Source organism: Lissotriton helveticus, chromosome 7 (assembly GCF_964261635.1).
Source record: "Lissotriton helveticus chromosome 7, aLisHel1.1, whole genome shotgun sequence".
Taxonomy (NCBI): Eukaryota; Metazoa; Chordata; class Amphibia; order Caudata; family Salamandridae; genus Lissotriton; species Lissotriton helveticus.
In genome coordinates, this window is record NC_136068.1 from 114,121,518 (window position 1) to 114,141,189 (window position 19,672).

The 19,672-nt window shown below is 47.6% G+C and overlaps 1 protein-coding gene across 3 annotated transcripts in view; it reads right to left on the reverse strand.

Annotated features, from left to right (window-relative positions):
* SRMS (src-related kinase lacking C-terminal regulatory tyrosine and N-terminal myristylation sites) overlaps positions 1-19,672 on the reverse strand; it is a 127,597-nt gene that overhangs the window by 24,666 nt on the left and 83,259 nt on the right. The window contains exons 9-10 of one of the 3 annotated variants that reach the window (XR_013598492.1): positions 15,682-17,049; positions 14,973-15,560 (exon numbers count right to left, since the gene is read on the reverse strand). The exons of 1 other annotated variant lie outside the window; for it this stretch is intronic. Coding sequence is in view for 1 of the 2 variants with exons in the window: in XM_078651645.1 (XP_078507771.1) it covers positions 16,871-17,049 (179 nt within the window). In the remaining variant the exon portion in view is untranslated. Of the gene's footprint in view, positions 1-14,972; positions 17,050-19,672 lie in introns of those variants that run through there. One more of the 3 variants, XM_078651645.1, reaches the window with a different exon arrangement.

The window sequence follows — 19,672 nt, forward strand, 5'->3', positions numbered from 1 at the left end:
TGCACTCACTACTCACTACTCTGCACTCACTACTCACTACTCTGCACTCACTACTCTGCACTCACTACTCACTACTCTGCACTCACTACTCACTACTCTGCACTCACTACTCACTACTCTGCACTCACTACTCTGCACTCACTACTCTGCACTCACTACTCTGCACTCACTACTCTGCACTCACTACTCTGCACTCACTACTCTGCACTCACTACTCTGCACTCACTACTCTGCACTCACTACTCTGCACTCACTACTCTGCACTCACTACTCTGCACTCACTACTCTGCACTCACTACTCTGCACTCACTACTCTGCACTCACTACTCTGCACTCACTACTCACTACTCTGCACTCACTACTCTGCACTCTGCACTCACTACTCTGCACTCACTACTCTGCACTCTGCACTCACTACTCTGCACTCTGCACTCACTACTCACTACTCTGCACTTACTACTCACTACTCTGCACTCACTACTCACTACTCTGCACTCACTACTCTGCACTCACTACTCACTACTCTGAACTCACTACTCACTACTCACTACTCTGCACTCACTACTCACTACTCTGCACTCACTACTCACTACTCTGCACTCACTACTCTGCACTCACTACTCACTACTCTGCACTCACTACTCTGCACTCACTACTCTGCACTCACTACTCTGCACTCACTACTCTGCACTCACTACTCTGCACTCACTACTCTGCACTCACTACTCTGCACTCACTACTCTGCACTCACTACTCTGCACTCACTACTCTGCGCACTCACTACTCTGCGCACACTACTCTGCACTCACTACTCTGCACTCACTACTCTGCACTCACTACTCTGCACTCACTACTCTGCACTCACTACTCTGCACTCACTACTCTGCACTCACTACTCTGCACTCACTACTCTGCACTCACTACTCTGCACTCACTACTCTGCACTCACTACTCTGCACTCACTACTCTGCACTCACTACTCTGCACTCACTACTCTGCACTCACTACTCTGCACTCACTACTCACTACTCTGCACTCACTACTCACTACTCTGCACTCACTACTCACTACTCTGCACTCACTACTCTGCACTCACTACTCAGCACTCACTACTCTGCACTCACTACTCTGCACTCACTACTCTGCGCACTCACTACTCTGCGCACACTCCTCTGCACTCACTACTCTGCACTCACCACTCTGCACACTCACTCTGCACTCACTACTCTGCACTCACTACTCTGCACTCACACTCTGCACTCACTACTCTGCACTCACTACTCTGCACTCACTACTCTGCACTCACTACTCTGCACTCACTACTCTGCACTCACTACTCTGCACTCACTACTCTGCACTCACTACTCTGCACTCACTACTCTGCACTCACTACTCTGCACTCACTACTCTGCACTCTGCACACTCACTCTGCACTGTGCACACCACTGATATCATGGAATCTTCCACCACACTTTCTAAAACTCTATAGTCCGAAGCATAATAGGCACAGAACCAAAAGAAGGGTAGACATTGCTTAAAATAATCTTATTGTATTTATGAGAAGCAAAAGCGAGACTGTGAAATGTGCTGAATATCAGTTTGTTACGAATCAACAGAGTGGAGTTAGAGAACCAAGAAATAGTAATTTAGAATCCGGGTTAGAAGGAGTAGTAATCACAAACTGAGGATCAACGGGCGCGAAACAGCGTGGTGGGCGCGCAGGAGACGCAGCGTGGGCGTGCACATCAGCTGAAGATCGCCGGAGAAGACACCGAGCCTGCCTGCTGCCGTGACTGACCCGCTGCAGAGGGAAAGAGCCCTGTGAGTGGGGGTAGAGGGGGTCGGCAGAGAGGGAGTGGGCAGAGAGGGAGGGTGTGTGTGTGTGCGTGTGTCTGTCTGTGTGTGTCTGGTGTGTGCCTGCCTGCCTTTGTGTGTGCGCGTCCACAGACCCTGGTCGGCTCGTGCACCGCTCTGTACTCCCTTGCGAGCTTACTCGGCGACAATAGTTCTCGTTGCCGAGACCTAAAAATCACAGCGCACTGCTCCATGCCATGAAATGGCATTCAAAAGATTCTGTCTGCAGTACTAGTTGGGGTTGTGGGCAAAGATCATACTGTCCGAACGGCAGCAAGACAACAGACTGCCAGAGATGCGGAGCAGAGGGGGTTGTGGAAAAGAAAGGGCACTATCATAGGATCAACTAACAAGCTGCTGGGAGAGGAAATGGGAGGAGAACAGACAGGGAGGTCGCAAAAGGCAGACTGTCTGGAAGCTGCAGGGAGAGAGCTATGTGAATAGACCAAGCTTGTGATGCGGGTGTCAGATAGCTGTTTTTTTGTTTGTTTTTTTAAATAATGAAACAAAGTTACAGAATGGAATAGAAATGGCATGAGGGGGTGAATAATAAAGCCGATCTGTGAAGAAAAGGGTTGTGTGGATGGGACGGAGCTTGTAAAAACAGGAGTACTCGTGAGGAGTGCCCAAACACAAAGAAAAAAGTAGCTCCTAAAATGGGAGAAGTGGAAGGACACACGTCCTTGGTCCATGTTCTAGGGGAGGGCTAAACACAGGAAGAGGCATGACCATTCACGCTGTTGACAAATTGACACAAAGGATATGAGTGCGAAAATGGAGTGAGCAAATCGTAAGCCAATGGGAGGGCCTAAGCCCACAGATTGAAAACATGTCTCTTTGAGACCGCGCATGAGCTGACTAGCAGAGTCCTAATAACTTTGTTGTAAAATGGTGCAGGGAGTCCTGGAAAGCAGTTGTAACACAAACACTGTTACAATATATATTTTTTTTAAATGTTTTAGGCATGTAACTCAGTGACAGATTAGCTTTTTCACATTGTAAGGACCCCTGGTATCACTACTTTTTTTTTTTCTTTCCCAACAATATTTCTAAATATTACAATTTGAAATTGGAGTCAGATCTTTTTTAGATTTCAAAAGCTTTATTGGTTTTCAGACACAAAATAAATCAAAGAAACCGAACAGAGGGGTAGAAGTACAGGATTCCATCAATGCACCTTGGATAAAGATATATGAGTAGTTTTACAAGTATTTCAGTGTTGTTGGTTAAATAAATTGGCTAATCGATCTGACGGAGATACAAATATTTAATGGTGAGCTAAGCATATAGTCAGTCACCTTGGGACCACCAGTTACAGAGTACATAGCCTGAAACTCGTAATGGCTTAACAGCTGCATATTAGTGTACAGTAGAGCACATATGTTTACATAGTGAGCGATGATTCGTAGACCAATTGTATCCAACCAGACCGTGTTAAAGAAGAAAGAAAGACACGTGTGAACCTTAATGTAGATAGTTCTGTTAAATAGCCCTATCCTCTTATCAGCCTGGGGAAAGTGAAGAGAGAAGAACCCCACTAATACTACTACCTTAAAAGATAAGGATAGTAAAGATCTTAGGTTTTTAATTTTTAATCCTCTTGCAGGACTTAGGGCCAGATTTAAAGTTTGGCGGTTGTGTACTATGTCACAAATGTGCAGGATAGTTTGTTCAACTTATTACAAATGCTATTTGTGATGGAGTAACCTGTCCGACAAACTCTAAATCAAGCCCTTAATTCTGATATTTGCTTTGCACTCAGAATCCGAGTATGGCACTCTGAAGAAAGAGACTGAGATGGTGGGACCTGGGGAAGGGCCCGTTGGAAGGAAAGAGCCTATCGCCTTTCTATATTCTGTAGAATCTGATGGTCGCCGTAATGGCCTTCCAGGCATGCTGAAACGACAATATCATGCCAACTGAGTGCATGTGTTTCCTTAAGGGGGAACTAAAGCAGCTTTCCAGAGAAGGGCTGCTGGGCCTGTGTTTGTCTTGTCATTTGTACTACCTAAGAAATTGGTTACACAAATGTTTTCCACACTGTGGGTCAGGACGAGCTGTTTTTGATAGGTTGCAAAAGTACAGACAATAAATAAAGATTCCTTTAAAGTCTGTATTTATCTTGTCACATTTGCTGCGCTTCAAAGAGAGGGGTCAAATGTCAGACTGTGTCTTTTGACAAATTGCGGTTTGTATTTTTTTTAACATGGGGATTGGTGCCCATAAACTCTTTTCACTTTCCAGTCAGAGAAAAATAAGTGCAGTGAATTACGTGACAAACTTGCTGGAGTACAGGAAGTGTGAAAGGAAATGCTGTAGGATGTATTTTTTTGTCATACACGTCAACATTTTTAAACCTGCAAAGTGAAACAAAAGCAGGGGAATTCATTTTCCCTCATTGACTTCAATTGAGGCAGAGGCAATTTTAGGCAGGAGACAGCTAAAATAAATCAATTAGTGCCTTAAAAACAGAGATCATGATCTTCGGAAACAAGAGCTCGCCATGAGACTCCTGGTGACTGGTCGATATGGGACCCACGCCTACCCCCATAGACCACGCCAGAACCAAGGTAACATCCTAGATCACAAACTCATGACTGTGACAGTGTCCTCACCCTGCTTTCTCATACTGAGAATGCTCCAAAAGATTTTCCAATTACTCCCCAGGTATTCGAGGAGGCTGTCACCCACGCCCTCATAATCAGCAAACTAGGCTACGGCAACTGCTCTATGCCGGCATCTCAACCAGCTCACTCAAAGAAGCAAGTAAGGAGGGCTCTCCATCTCCTACATCACCGCCAAGACCTAGAATGAACTCCCTCAGCACCCCAGGACTGCCCCTTCGATACTCTGCGTCTGCCAGAAACTGAAGACCTGGTTGTTCATCTAGGAGTTCTGCCCGACCTATGTTACTGCTAGAGCACCTGGATACCCTCACTGGTAACACGTTGGACATTACAAATCGACATAACATAACAACCTTAATGGGCGCAAGCAAGGCAATAAATGGGAGACGGTTCTCAAGGTTGTCCAACAGATTCCAGAATCTGTGAGACTCATAATTTTCAGTTTTCTAGATGACCACTCCAGTTATCGAGTGGAATTTCTGCCTTTCTAAAACCACCAAAAATAAAGAAGGTTAATCGAAGGTGGAAACACTCCAGGTGTTGCTGACTACTAAGGTCAATTCCTCTGGCTATTCTTATGCAGTGATGTCATAATATGAAACTTCATGTATAACACTTTTACTGCTAGCGCTTTTCCTGGCGCTTACCTGGGATTTTTGCTGCCTGTTGCTTCCTGAAGCTCGCCTTCCTTGGCTGGGGGCTGGACTTCGAGTGCTGCACCTGGCGCTGTGGTGGAGTAGGGCTTGGGTGTGAGGCACAGCGGGGCTGCGAGCGTGTGCAGGGACTCCATTGCCCAGGAGTCCCTGCGTGACCCTGCCAGACCTTCCGGTCCGCTCTCCCCGTGGCCCGCCCACAGGAGGGTACTTTATCTCCTTTTTGCCAACTGCTCCCTGGGACGCCACTTTTACTGCTAGCGCTTTTCCTGGCGCGTACCTGGGATTTTTGCTGCCTGTTGCTTCCTGAAGCTCGCCTTCCTTGGCTGGGGGCTGGACTTCGAGTGCTGCACCTGGCGCTGTGGTGGAGTAGGGCTTGGGTGTGAGGCACAGCGGGGCTGCGAGCGTGTGCAGGGACTCCATTGCCCAGGAGTCCCTGCGTGACCCTGCCAGACCTTCCGTTCCGCTCTCCCCGTGGCCCGCCCACAGGAGGGTACTTTATCTCCTTTTTGCCAACTGCTCCCTGGGACGCCACTTTTACTGCTAGCGCTTTTCCTGGCGCTTACCTGGGATTTTTGCTGCCTGTTGCTTCCTGAAGCTCGCCGCACCCGCTCCGCGGGTGCCGCTTCGCCTTCCTTGGCTGGGGGCTGGACTTCGAGTGCTGCACCTGGCGCTGTGGTGGAATAGGGCTTGGGTGTGAGGCACAGCGGGGCTGCGAGCGTGTGCAGGGACTCCATTGCCCAGGAGTCCCTGCGTGACCCTGCCAGACCTTCCGGTCCGCTCTCCCCGTGGCCCGCCCACAGGAGGGTACTTTATCTCCTTTTTGCCAACTGCTCCCTGGGACGCCACTTTTACTGCTAGCGCTTTTCCTGGCGCTTACCTGGGATTTTTGCTGCCTGTTGCTTCCTGAAGCTCGCCTTCCTTGGCTGAGGGCTGGACTTCGAGTGCTGCACCTGGCGCTGTGGTGGAATAGGGCTTGGGTGTGAGGCACAGCGGGGCTGCGAGTGAGTGCAGGGACTCCATTGCCCAGGAGTCCCTGCGTGACCCTGCCAGACCTTCCGGTCCGCTCTCCCCGTGGCCCGCCCACAGGAGGGTACTTTATCTCCTTTTTGCCAACTGCTCCCTGGGACGCCACTTTTACTGCTAGCGCTTTTCCTGGCGCGTACCTGGGATTTTTGCTGCCTGTTGCTTCCTGAAGCTCGCCTTCCTTGGCTGGGGGCTGGACTTCGAGTGCTGCACCTGGCGCTGTGGTGGAGTAGGGCTTGGGTGTGAGGCACAGCGGGGCTGCGAGCGTGTGCAGGGACTCCATTGCCCAGGAGTCCCTGCGTGACCCTGCCAGACCTTCCGTTCCGCTCTCCCCGTGGCCCGCCCACAGGAGGGTACTTTATCTCCTTTTTGCCAACTGCTCCCTGGGACGCCACTTTTACTGCTAGCGCTTTTCCTGGCGCTTACCTGGGATTTTTGCTGCCTGTTGCTTCCTGAAGCTCGCCGCACCCGCTCCGCGGGTGCCGCTTCGCCTTCCTTGGCTGGGGGCTGGACTTCGAGTGCTGCACCTGGCGCTGTGGTGGAATAGGGCTTGGGTGTGAGGCACAGCGGGGCTGCGAGCGTGTGCAGGGACTCCATTGCCCAGGAGTCCCTGCGTGACCCTGCCAGACCTTCCGGTCCGCTCTCCCCGTGGCCCGCCCACAGGAGGGTACTTTATCTCCTTTTTGCCAACTGCTCCCTGGGACGCCACTTTTACTGCTAGCGCTTTTCCTGGCGCTTACCTGGGATTTTTGCTGCCTGTTGCTTCCTGAAGCTCGCCTTCCTTGGCTGAGGGCTGGACTTCGAGTGCTGCACCTGGCGCTGTGGTGGAATAGGGCTTGGGTGTGAGGCACAGCGGGGCTGCGAGTGTGTGCAGGGACTCCATTGCCCAGGAGTCCCTGCGTGACCCTGCCAGACCTTCCGGTCCGCTCTCCCCGTGGCCCGCCCACCGCCCATAACGGTCCCTACATCTAGGAACGGGACTCCCGCAGCGCGGGACGCAGCTCGGGGCGAAGACCGGGCTAAGAGCGGGCCGTTTGAGGCCGTTCGAGGTCTGAGAGGTCTGGTCTGGGCCCCTTCTCTTATGTCCTAGCCTTGCCCTCCCCCTAACTGACATTGGCCATTATTTTTGTCTAGACTGGTAGTTTATTTTTGTAATCATGTGTACTCGTGTTACTCGCAATAGGGCTGCCAAGGGGGGGTTGGTTCATAATGGTCCTATGGATGATTTTATCACACGCACAAATATCGCCATAGACCAGGAGATTACCAAACTCCAAACTAGAGTGTCCCTTGACCTGGCGGCTGCTAGGAAGCTGTCACTAGAGTTTGCTAACTCCAAGAAATCTTCCCTAGGGCACATAGCATCAGCCATCACTCCGAAGCGTTTGCACAACCAACAGTGTGTAACAACGATGGCTGATGTTCACGACACTTCAGTTTTGCCTATCCCTTCGCCACCCCTGTGTCCACTACCTTTGCCCGAAAGCTTGTCCAACCCTGTGGTTAGCCCTCATCATCTTCTTACCCCCACTTCTTATTCCCCAGATATTTCTGATGCGTCCACTTGCTACGGTAGACTTGACAGCATTCCCGACAATCCGCACAAAAGAAAACGCACCCCTAGATCGACTTCCTCACATAAGAAGGCCAAAACTTTGGGGGCACACGTACCTAACACTGTCAACATCCCAGCTGACGGTAGTTTGGGAAGGCTCCACACTTTCCCACAGGCCCCTTGGTGCACTGATAATGTTGGGGTAGCTCCTGCTGCCATCAAAAGCAATACACCTATTGAGAGAGCAGACCTCGACCTAAACGACCAGGAGGGGAGGGAAGGGGAATTTATAGGAGTAGTTTGGGAAACCCTAAAAAGCCTCTTATCTCCCCTGGATTTAAGACTCTCTCGAATCGAGAACCATCTCCTAGAGATGGAGAAAAGCATTATAGCCTTGGCTACACTTGGCTTGAGAGGTCTTGAACACCAAGGTTTGATAGAGAATAACACTGCTCCTCAGGCTTTAATCCCTTCCCCCACAGTCCCGCATGGCCCGACTTCTAACCCTATTGCGCCTTGTCCCACTCAGCCTATCCCTAAACCACGCACCAAGAGAGTCATCACTACAAATCCCGCACCCCCGCCCGGGGTTAACATCCCAAATGCTTCCACCTTACAAACACACACCCGCACTAATATGGCTGCTTCTAGGAGGCAGAATCCTAACAGTTCCACCCTCCGCCCTACTCAGGTCTCCCAGAATAAAACTTCCCTCCGTCCTACTGGGGGCCCTCGCATCAAGAGCAATTTCCGAGGGGGGTACATTGATCTCCCTCCAGAAGCCAATGATTATGTGGTGGTTCTGACTGGCGTGCCGGAGGCAGCGAATGGCCACCACGAATATCACCGGTCCTTACAGAATAAGGTCATGCACTGGCTTAATACGTACAGACCGATCCCTAATGGCAGGACGAGCAGAGTCAAAATGGTACGTAGAGTACCGTGGGTGGGTTCCACAAGGAAATCCATTCCCGGCGATTGTATAGTCGTGACGTTTGAAGACCCCTACACGGCTAGTCATATTTGTTCCTGGGCTGTTGAGGATGGGGGTTCCTCTATTGCCCCGAGGCCATTGTCTTTCTTTTATCCACCTCGAGTTGCATACTCACACGGGGGTAATAGGTCCATGGTTCCCTATCAGCCCAGTTGGGGGTATTCCTCCAAAGAGCATAATCCAACTAGAGGCTGGCTCGGGATAACAACCTCAAACAGGTACGACTGTCTCGAGGATGTTGATTGACTACCAATGCCCCCTGACTTGGCACCACCAACTCAGCCTCATGCACCTTCGGTGGAAGTTGGTTTTTGTCCCTTGTCGACTACCCTTGTTGGGACTAGCCCTGTCCCCCCTATTCAAACCAGGACTCAGGCTTTGCCTGTACAGGGCTCGCTGCATTCTCTCAACACCAATTGTACCACCAGTGCTACTGCAATTGTGAGTGAGATAGTTTTTGCTCCGTTGTCACCTACAATTCCTCTTCAGTCCTCCCGGCCTCTCGGCTTTAACACTGTTTCCCCTGCCCTTGCCCCCTCGATCCACAATAGATCCATAGATAATTCCCAGCTCAAGATCTTAAGTTGGAATGTGGCAGGGCTTGCTCGAAATTTCGATAAGCCAGATTGGAACTCTTTTTTGGACCCCTTTGGGATCTGCCTCCTTTAAGAAACCTGGTGCTTGGAACCCTTCCACAGGGTAGGTTTCACGACCTACTCTGTACCAGCATCCAAACCTCAGGGCAGTAAAGGCCGCCCTTCTGGTGGCCTTCTTATCTGGGTCAGTATCACACTGGGGCTCTCCATAAGACACATAAATATCCAATCTCCAGACCTCATGAGACTCACTATACAGTGCCCGGGGGGCAGGAAGTTAGAGGTGTTCAATCTGTATCTCAGGGGGGGCAGGGGGGGGGGGAACTCATTGCTATCTTCAACTGGAGTCGAAGAGGAGCTCAGTGGTTGCAACATTGACTCCCTCATTGTCCTGGCTGGAGATTTCAACTGCTGTTTCGAACCGTTAGCCAGTGAAGACATCTTGGACACCTGGGAAGACGATGCTAAGAGAGGCATCCCCTTGCTCGTTCTTGATCCAATTAAAAAATGGACTCAGAATGTCATTGATATTAATTCTCTCTGTTTAGAACATGACCTTAGGGCCACTAATGGCCGATCTAAATCAGATTCTAGGGGTGCGCACACCTTTAATAGGGTGGGCTACACCTCGAGAATAGACTACATACTGCTAAACCATAACTTATGGCAGTATTTCCAAGACATGGAAGTCCAACAAACAACCGATAGCGATCATAATCCCTTGGTCCTAACCCTTGCCCTCCCGTGGGAAGAAGGGAATCCTCCATCGCCTCGATCCAATTGGAAATCATCCCACGAAGTTGTACCATCCAATTGTGGTAGGCGATTAAAATGGGCGAAAGTCGCCGCGGACGAAGTGAGAATGGCCCAAGCTGGGAACATAATGTTAAAAGCAAAGCTCCATTTAGGTGCACGGATTCTGATAATGACGTTCTTACGACATTCACAGAGACCATCGCATCCCTTAGTAACCTGTTTATAGATCCTCAGGGTAGGGCCAGGGACACTCGGAGATTGGCAATTAGGGGTAGAGACCAATGGTACTCCCCTGCCTGTCGTGCAGCCAAAAGCGATCTCATCCGGGCGGTTGGAAAGAAAGACTCTGCTCAGATTACACTCGCTAGGAAAAATTATAAAAAAGCCCAAGCAGTGGCAAAGGATACCCATGAAACAAATTTTTGGAGAGATCTAATGGACGCCAGCTCCAAAAAGGATTCAAGGGGTTTCTGGGCCCTGCTCAGAGGCAGGGATAGGCCGGTCGACTCATTGCTGACATGCAATATCACAGGGGAGGTCTGGTTGGCTCATTTTTCCAAGCTCTACTCTAATCCATTAGGGGCTCCTGGACAGAATAGGGGTTCCAGACACAGCGTGCCGGTAGCTAACACAGATTTAGACCACACTTTTGCAGCCAAGGAGGTTGAAGAAGCGATCAGGTGTCTTGTGCCTAATAAGGCGGCAGGCCCAGATGGTGTCCCTGGCGACTTGCTCCGGACCAACACGGAGGTGTGGAGCTCACTCATTGCCCTACTTTTGAATGAGGCCATGTCTGGTGGATGCCTCCCGGACTCGTGGAGGGGTGCGGAAGTCGTCCCTATTTTTAAAAAAGGTTGTAGGGACGACCCTGCCAACTACCGTCCCATAAGTCTGCTTGATTCTACCCAGAAGGTAGCAGGGAAAGTAGTTTTAGGGAGGATTTTGCAGTGGGCCGAAGAAAAGCAGGTCTTGTCTGACTTCCAGGCCGGTTTTAGATCAGGAACTGGCACGATTGAGCAGACATTCCGATTCCTAATGCTTTATTGGAAAGTGGTTAAGCTGGGCAAAGGCAGTCTGTATCTTGCCTTTATAGATCTGCGGACTGCCTTTGACCTAGTTCCACGTAACCAATTGTGGGCTGTTCTTGAGGGCTTGGGCATCCCCCCGTACCTGCTGGCATTGATCATCAAATTTCACGAAAGCAACTTTGCTCAAATTAGATGGGGCGCACAGGGCCAAAAAACATCTCGTATCTCTGTAGACAGGGGCGTCCGCCAGGTGTGTGTGCTAGCCCCCACTCTGTTTTCACTATACCTAAACGGAGTGGTGGAGCATCTTCTTAAACTACCAGCAGACGCACCCTCCCTGGCGGGCAGGAAGATACCAACGCTCCTGTTTGCAGATGATACCCTGTTGATTTCGAAAACCCCGCTAGGCCTCCAAACGTTGCTCTCAAGGTTCCAGGAGTTTTGCGACTCCAGGGGCTTGGCCATTAACATCAGCAAAACCACGTTCCTGGTTTTGAACCCCCCTAGGAAGACAGTACACCCTCCAACCCTTGACTCAGTCCCACTCGAAAGGGTAAGGGAATTCGATTATTTAGGCATCCGACTCTGTGACTCTATGAGTTGGAAGGCGCACCATCAAAAAATCATTCTGACTCATAGGAGGGTCACAGCTGCATTATTAAAAGAACATCGTGCCTCTCCCCTTAAACCCATCGGGGTGATATTAGATATTTATAGGGCAAAAGCAGTGAGTGCGGTGTTGTATGGGGCAGAGCTCTGGGGTACGCAGAAATTTGACACTCTGACCCATCTTGAGAACAAATTTCATAAAGATCTAATGAGGCTACCTCACAGCTGTCCCACTCTTCCTCTCCTACTTGATACAGGCACACGCTCCATATCCGAGCAGGCAAAGCTACGCCCTCTTCTATTATGGGCCCGCATATGGAATGTTCCTGAACTCTCAAGCTACGCAGATGCCCTGCGTGAACTCCTCTCAACCCCGGGCTGGTATAGGATCGGTTGGCTCATGGAAGTAAAGCGCCTCCTTTGCGAACTGGGCCTGGGAGACGCTTGGGCCAATAGATCTTCACCACCTAAACAGCTGTTAAAGAAAATATTCTGGTCGTGGGTGGGAAACGAGAGAGCGAGCCACTCCAACCTATGTAGATCTGCTGCTGAGTTTTTGCTTATTAAAGATCTCCCCCTTAGAGAACCTTACCTGGACCTGATCTCCAACCCGAGAGATATGGCACTGTATTTTAAATTTAGGGTTGGAGTTCTGCCCCTAGGTATATGGACAGCGAGCTGGAAACCACCCTGGCAAACCATTGCGACCTGTCCTTTCTGTGCCAACAGGGATGAGTCCATCGCCCATCTAATGTTCGAGTGTTCAGCGTATGTTGCACCTCGTCGCAGATGGCTGAAACCCCTTTGCTTGAGGCTGGGCACCCGGTCACACTTGGAGGCCTTACAGATTCTAAGATCAGATACTCACCCCTTGTTTGCTTGCTGCCTGGCAAAATTTCTGGGATGGGCTAGGAGGATAAGATCTGTGAGGAAATTGCTCCTCCAGTAAAGGTCATCCATCCTGACTCTTCTGGTTTTAGCCACTTGATGTTGTGTTTTTTTACTCTTCCTAATGATGGTATATTGCTGTTTATTGTATAAATGTATTTTAGATGGTTGAATTGCACAATTGTTGTACATTTTAAACTGTCTTGTATTGTACTGCCTTTCTGTATTAGATGGTCGAACTGCACAACTGTTCTATATTTTAAAATTGTTTTTGTACTGTAATGCTTTTAAGAAATGATAAATATTTCGAAATAAAGCTATACAACAACAACAGTATAACACTGTCTTGATCATTGAAATGTCTGTAACAATAACATGTATTCTATAAAATAAAAAAAAGTCCTCTAATTGCACCACTTTAAGGGTTGGAAAATCTCCATCCTTTGAAATGATATCCATTTTTCTAGCTCCTTAAAGGCTCAGGTCTGTCTTCTTTCTTAAGGCCCAACAAGCTGCTAAGGGTTACATTGTCTATGGCCAAGCCCTCCCAGGTGTCGCAGCATGTAAAGCTGTATGCGTATTTCAGGACTGTCGTGGTTTGAAGGCAACATGGTTTGCTATAATGCAGAGCCCGGATTTCATGACCTCCTTTCTTGTAAGACCTTGTCGTGAGGTTCTGCAAGCCACAAAGGATAAAGGAAGCTGCCGACAGTGCTCCTTTTGTGATCAAGGCACTGTTGTTTAGAGCATCCCCCCCATTAGAGTACTGACATCTCAAGACTGGGGGATCAGATCTGTGGGGGTCTGTTCCATCTGTGAATACTCTTTTTATTTGATCTCTTTCTGCTTTACAGTTGCATAACGCTAGAGGAGACTAGAGCATAGCGTTCACCTGGAAAGTAACATTCCTATGTCCACCTCTTTCCTGCCTGCAACTTACAGAACAGGCTCACATAATAGCATAGACTGGAAATGCTGCCAGATCTGTAAACCTGATGTAAAGGAACCTCTTCCCTGATAAATACCATATCTTCCCTAAATAACATGCATGCCTGAAACAGGGTTCTATTTTTCATCTACTGATAAAGACTCAAAACAACTCCACCTACTTTTACTTTGTGATTGACACATAAGCCAAAACAGTTCTGATCACAATCCCAAAATAAATCACCTTTAAAAAATAATGGGACTTGTCTTTCATTCACTTCTTTTATAGAATGCACCAGCAGAATTTAATCCAAGTGATCACAATAATCACACTCGTTCTGCGGGCTTCTTTCCTCAAGTATAAACAGAGCCTGCGATTTGCTCCTGGTGTAATTCTTTCACCTGTGCTGTAGTTTCGGTCTTATCTGTGCCTCTTCAATGGACTTTGGATGTGTAGATGACTTATCCTCACCTTCTGCAATCTTCAAGGACTACTTCACCTCAGATGGCTTGTGGATGATGTTTGGGGAAAGATCCGTGTTTGATTCTCTGCTAAATTCACTTCCATGCACCACACTCCCAACAGCTGGGATAAGAATTTAAGTAAGAACTTTGTATCAGGTTCGGCAAGCTTTTCATACCATGAACGACTATCTCTATCCAAGGCCCTCATTGCAGATGTCGAGGAGCACCCTGGACAATGTCCATTAAGTTACAACTCCTGGAATCCCTTCTTTCAACATCTCCGTCTATAACCAGACCATATTCAAAGTGATCTTTGACATTCAAAAACATATGTCTATAGTACTTGAGATCTAAAAAGTTTTCTTGAAATTTAATAGACCGCAATTCTAGATAAAGCAGTATTGAATATTGCTCCCCTGAATAATCCAGACGTTGTACTAAGTCAAGCAATATTACACACAGATCTTCTCATAATGTTAGAAGCAGCCAACATTACGTTTAACCCCTCCCACACTCATGACGAGCTCAGCTCGCCATGAGCCACGGTTCTCTTGTGCTCATGACGAGCTGAGCTCGTCATGATCGTTGGAACGCTCGCATGCTGGGCAAATTTCCCTGCTGTGCGAGCGTTCTAATGAAACGGGTGTGGTCATGACGAGCTTAGCTCGTCATGAGCACACGACCAACGTGGCTAATGACGAGCTAAGCTCGTCATGAGCACCGGGGTGCCTTGCGCGCCCGCCCTCCCTTCCCCCAGCACGGCAGGCGAATGACCCCAGCAGCCAAGGGGTTAATGAAATACAACATAGAAGTGTTTCAAGCCTTCATACAAGGGAGAAGCCCACAACAAGATTACTGGATCAACGTTTCTTTTTTTTTTATCCTTATCCCACCTCAATTCCTTTGACCAACTAATGAGTGGGAACACTTTATTTCCCAACCTGTTACTACAAGAATCAGTTAGTCTACTTGTGTACCATAAACCACCACACCATTTGCTTAAAAAACATTTTTAATAAATGTCTTTAGGCAAATAAACTTGCAATAAAACAGCATTATTGATAATTTAGCTGATATTTTATTGTTTGTTTTACCCCACGGCTAGCACAGTACTATGGGGCAGATTTATGTTGGGAATGCGCCACGTTTGCGTCACGCAACTGCGGCGTAAACGTGGCGCATCCCTACGACCCATTTACAACGTGACGCATCTAGGCAGATGCGTCACGTTGTAAAGCGCTGCGCCACTTGTGGGCGTTCCGGCGCAGGGTGGGCGTTCCGGGGCAGGTGCGCCTCGCAAAAGTGGCTGAGTGAAATCTATAAGATTTCACTCAGTCACTTTCAGGCCAATGCTGCGTCAAAACCCTGCGCCTGCTTGAAGCAGGCGTAGGTCTTGACGCAGCATTGCAAAGATAGGGCCCCCCAGAGCATTGCTGGAGCTGCGTCACGCTTGCAACGCAACTCCAGCAGTGCGCCCCCTTTACGGCACAGATGCGTCACGCATCTGTGCCGTTTTTGCCCCATGGTGCGCCACATTGTAAATGCGGCGCACCATGGGTGGCGGAGCTGCGGCGCAAAATAACTGGCGCATCCCTGGGGATGCGCCAGTTATCATAAATCTGCCCCTTTGAGTTTAGATTTCACCATTCCAGATGAGGGCTCTATCATCTCCCATAAGAGGAAACATCTGAATAAAGAATAACATCTCTGGCATATAATATGCTGACTCTTCTCCTCTTCCTTCTTCAGCCTCCCACTGCAAGGATCTGCTTGGTGAAATGCAGCTTTCCCGTGGTTTGAAGGAGTGCATATGGTTTCTCATATAAATCTAGGGCCTTGCTTCTCGCCACAGGACCTTCTCTTTAAGAGTTCAAGATTTTATGTTTTGTGGACCTCATCGTTCACAGAAGCCTATCCATCTGGCTTCAAAGGCTCCTCTGATCCAAAAACTGGTTCTGTTAAGGGTTGGTTCTGTCCCCTCTCAACTGGCTTCATCCATTCCTTGCCCAGAATACTATAAATGGAGGATGCTGTATAGGACACTGAGACAGATGCAAGAGGGATCCCACTGAGTCGACGGTGTTATTTTGACAAGCAGTTAACGAGTTTCAGACCCAGTGCAACTTAATCCTGTTAGTAATTAATCCAGGACTTGCTAGAAGAGCCCTTGGCAATAATGCATGTTCCGATGACTCTGAGCTATAGACATAGACTACTTAAAACTCTTTTGTGGCTAATTCTGGAGTTGAACTGGAGCAGTTTGGGGTTTACCTTGGATAGTTGTCGGGGTGATGTAAGCTCAACAGAGACATAAATTGCTGGAACGCATTGATGAGTAGCAAACATGTACACTTTACCTAGGCATTATTCAGTAGTAGCCTTTAATAATAAGTTGGTTTGTGTAGCCTACTCAGTATTTATTATAAATTAAGTCACTAGGCATTCGTGCGTTGTCAGATTGAGGGGACCGGAGGCGGAACTCCACCCCAGCAATGCAAGCTTCTCACACTGTCCTTGTGCCTCAAAGCTTACAAATTCCAGAAAGGTGGTGCTGACATGGGACTCTGCCAAACAAATACAAAAGTAATTCTTCTTTGCTCATGTGCCTGTCCCTGAACTATCAGAGACACAATTGGTCTGTAAGCAGATAGCTGGGGATGGCCATCTTGAAATCCGGTTCAGACACGACTGATCCTACGCAGCTTTTCGCTGCCTATGGCATCATTGGCTTAGTAGTCCAATCAAAGAGAACCTACATTGTTTGGTGCAATGTATTTGAGAAAATGCCATCTGAAATGCAACTTTAGATCACTTTAAAGAATAAAATCAGGTTAGGAAGAATACTTTCATATTCCATTCCATTCCACTGTCTCTTAATACCAAGGACTGCTACTACATGTTCTGGAGGATAGAGTTTAGGTTTTGTTTTAGTTCTCGAAAAGTGGGCCTAAGGTGGGCGAGGTCCCGCCAGCACTCCAGCATTATACTGTACACGTCCGCAGGGCAGATCTCTGGGCGCGGCAGGCGGTATCCATTGCAGATCTGTTCAATAGTTTCTCGGTTGTTCCAACCTAGGCAAGGTTAGGGGAAAAATAGGTTGATTTAGTGTTTCTGGTTGATGTAACACAAGAACAAAGACTATAAATTAACCATAAAATGGGTATAGCATGGGCAGCAGCAGTGCAAACTGCCCATCACATACAGAACAGTTACCACACTGGCTTCAGCTGTGCAATTTCTACTCAATTACATAACTGGTATAGTATGGCTATCAGTAATACAAGCTTCTCCGTGTGCATGCAACCAGTGCAAGCCTGTTTACCGATACAGAACAGACACACAACTGCCAACAGCAGTGCAAGCTTCTCTCACACGACAGGCACAACTTAGGGAAGCGCAGTACAAGATTCCGCCACAGTACCGGCACAGCATGGGGTAGTTTAGAACATTCTGTAAGAAGTTTTACTGCATATCATCTTAAGCCCTCCTTGGCCACTTGTGATGGTTAACTGGTGAAATGGATAAGAGACTTCACAACAGCTATCAAGTTGGACCAAAGACAGCGAGATCCTAGATTTGCCAAATTTGTCTATAGACCGAGCTATCATTTCAGCGTAAGGATTTGACAAATTTTCATGTGAGTAGGAAAACAATCTTTCCTTATTCTTTATTAAAAAAATGATCTTAAAAGACAGTCATAAACCTCTGTAATTTGGATTTTAAGGGAGCCCAAAATTTTCACTTAGATCTCACAAAACTGTTTCACTTCTTGGAAAGACTTCAATTTGGTGGTTCTTTAAAGGAGAGACACCAACGTCCTCCATTTCCCACAAAATTGAGTCGTGCTGTACCATAAAGAACACTTCGCCCCGCAGACAACCCCCCCTAAGGCAGTTAGACCCAGATTACAAACTGCGAATTGCTGAAATTAAAAGCACTGGAATCCCTGATTCTGTCTGGTAATTCCACCTCTGCACCATGCAATTCTACAGTTTTCTTTTTAAATTAAATTTATTAACCAGGTATTCAGCAGCATAGAAACTCTTATACAGCATTATTGGACGATTCTGATTGCATATAGTAAATTTTCAACATTTGCGCTCAAGACTATGAATATGGAAAGACACAACATCTATATCCCTTTTTAATATACTAATCCCCCAGTGTCGGACCTACCTACACAGACCTATTTGGATGAGAGCCATTAGTGTCTCCTATACTACACCCACCTACCCCAAACTTTCCCCCATTTTCAAGGGCAACCCCGACTTTGGAACACCACTTTTTCGGCAGCGATTATACATTGTTTGGCCTGGAATAAGAACTAATATTCTGGGGATACATTTACTGGGCTATTTCCTACTTGTGCAGTGCAGATCCATGGCCCGTTTTCGTACAGAAATTCTTCTTGCCTTAAGCAGGAGGAATTTCAGTGGGAAATGTCGGGTGCGAGTCGGCAAGCAGTGTACTCCTAATCGGGTGAGATGGTTGGGGATATAGTTCTACCAGACTCATAATTGGCCCCTTACTGCCAAAGCTGCTTTGGTCTCATCTCAGGCATGTACCCCTATTGATCTAACCTCCAAGGGCCCTCCTTGAACTAATCCATATGCATTTTTAGAAAACTACAATATGCTCTGGCTGTCTACACAAAAAGGGGGCATCAGTGTACAAGCCATGTTTAGGGGAGTGTCTGACTTGGATAATTCAGGATGTCCTGGCTGCCATTCTCGCAAGAGATTTGGGAATCTATATGCAAATTGCAAAAGAAAGCAGAAAATAGGGTGCACACTACTGAGAATGTACTACATTGATCTACGCTTACATAGATGCCACTTCATCAAAATTACCAATACTGATAATGCTGCTACTTAGAATTATACTACATCAGGAGAGGTAAGTAGTAGGATAAGCGTAAGGAGTATTGTTAGGGTTAGTGTAAAAAGCAGTGTTAGTTTTAAGGTACAGGGTAGGGTGACAGCTTGAATGGGGTGAGGTGGTAAGCTTAGCCTTATGGTTAGGGATAGGATTCTGATTTCATTTTGGGTTTAGGGTTAGGATAACATTTTGGGTTAAGCTTAAGGCAAGAATCCAGATTAAGATACTGTTTAGGAATAAAGTAAAGGTTAGATTTTTGGGTTTAGGGTAAGGTTACATTTTAGAACCAAGTGTTGGGCCTGGCTTTACCACACCAACCTTACACTTAGCTTATTCCGTGGAGTAGTGTTCTCACTTGTTGTACTCTAAGTAGTGCTAATTTCAATGACGAGAAAACCATGTTTTGGTATCCTCATAAAGTTCCTATTTAGTGCCCTCTCCTATATATGCATCTCAAGCTGGAGGAATTACCAGCACTGAAGTGGTGAGGAGGCATTTGGAGAGCAGGGCTTGTCCTCCGGACAAGGGCCCACCATGTACTCTCTTAAGTGATATGTACATAACTTGAGCCTCTCAAAGTAAACAACGTATCTTCTACATCTAAGAGAACTGAAATCAATATTACGATCATTTTATTTTCCTCATATGCATTCTTTCTTGCTTCTGTCCAAATCCCCTTGCCCTCTTTTTCATAACTTGCATAGCAGCAATCCTGGTGACCTGCGATTTTCCAGAAGGATCCCAGTTGTTTCCTTTCTATCTACATAATAGACATTGAATCCTTTAACTTTAGGCTGTGAATGAAGAAATCTTCTT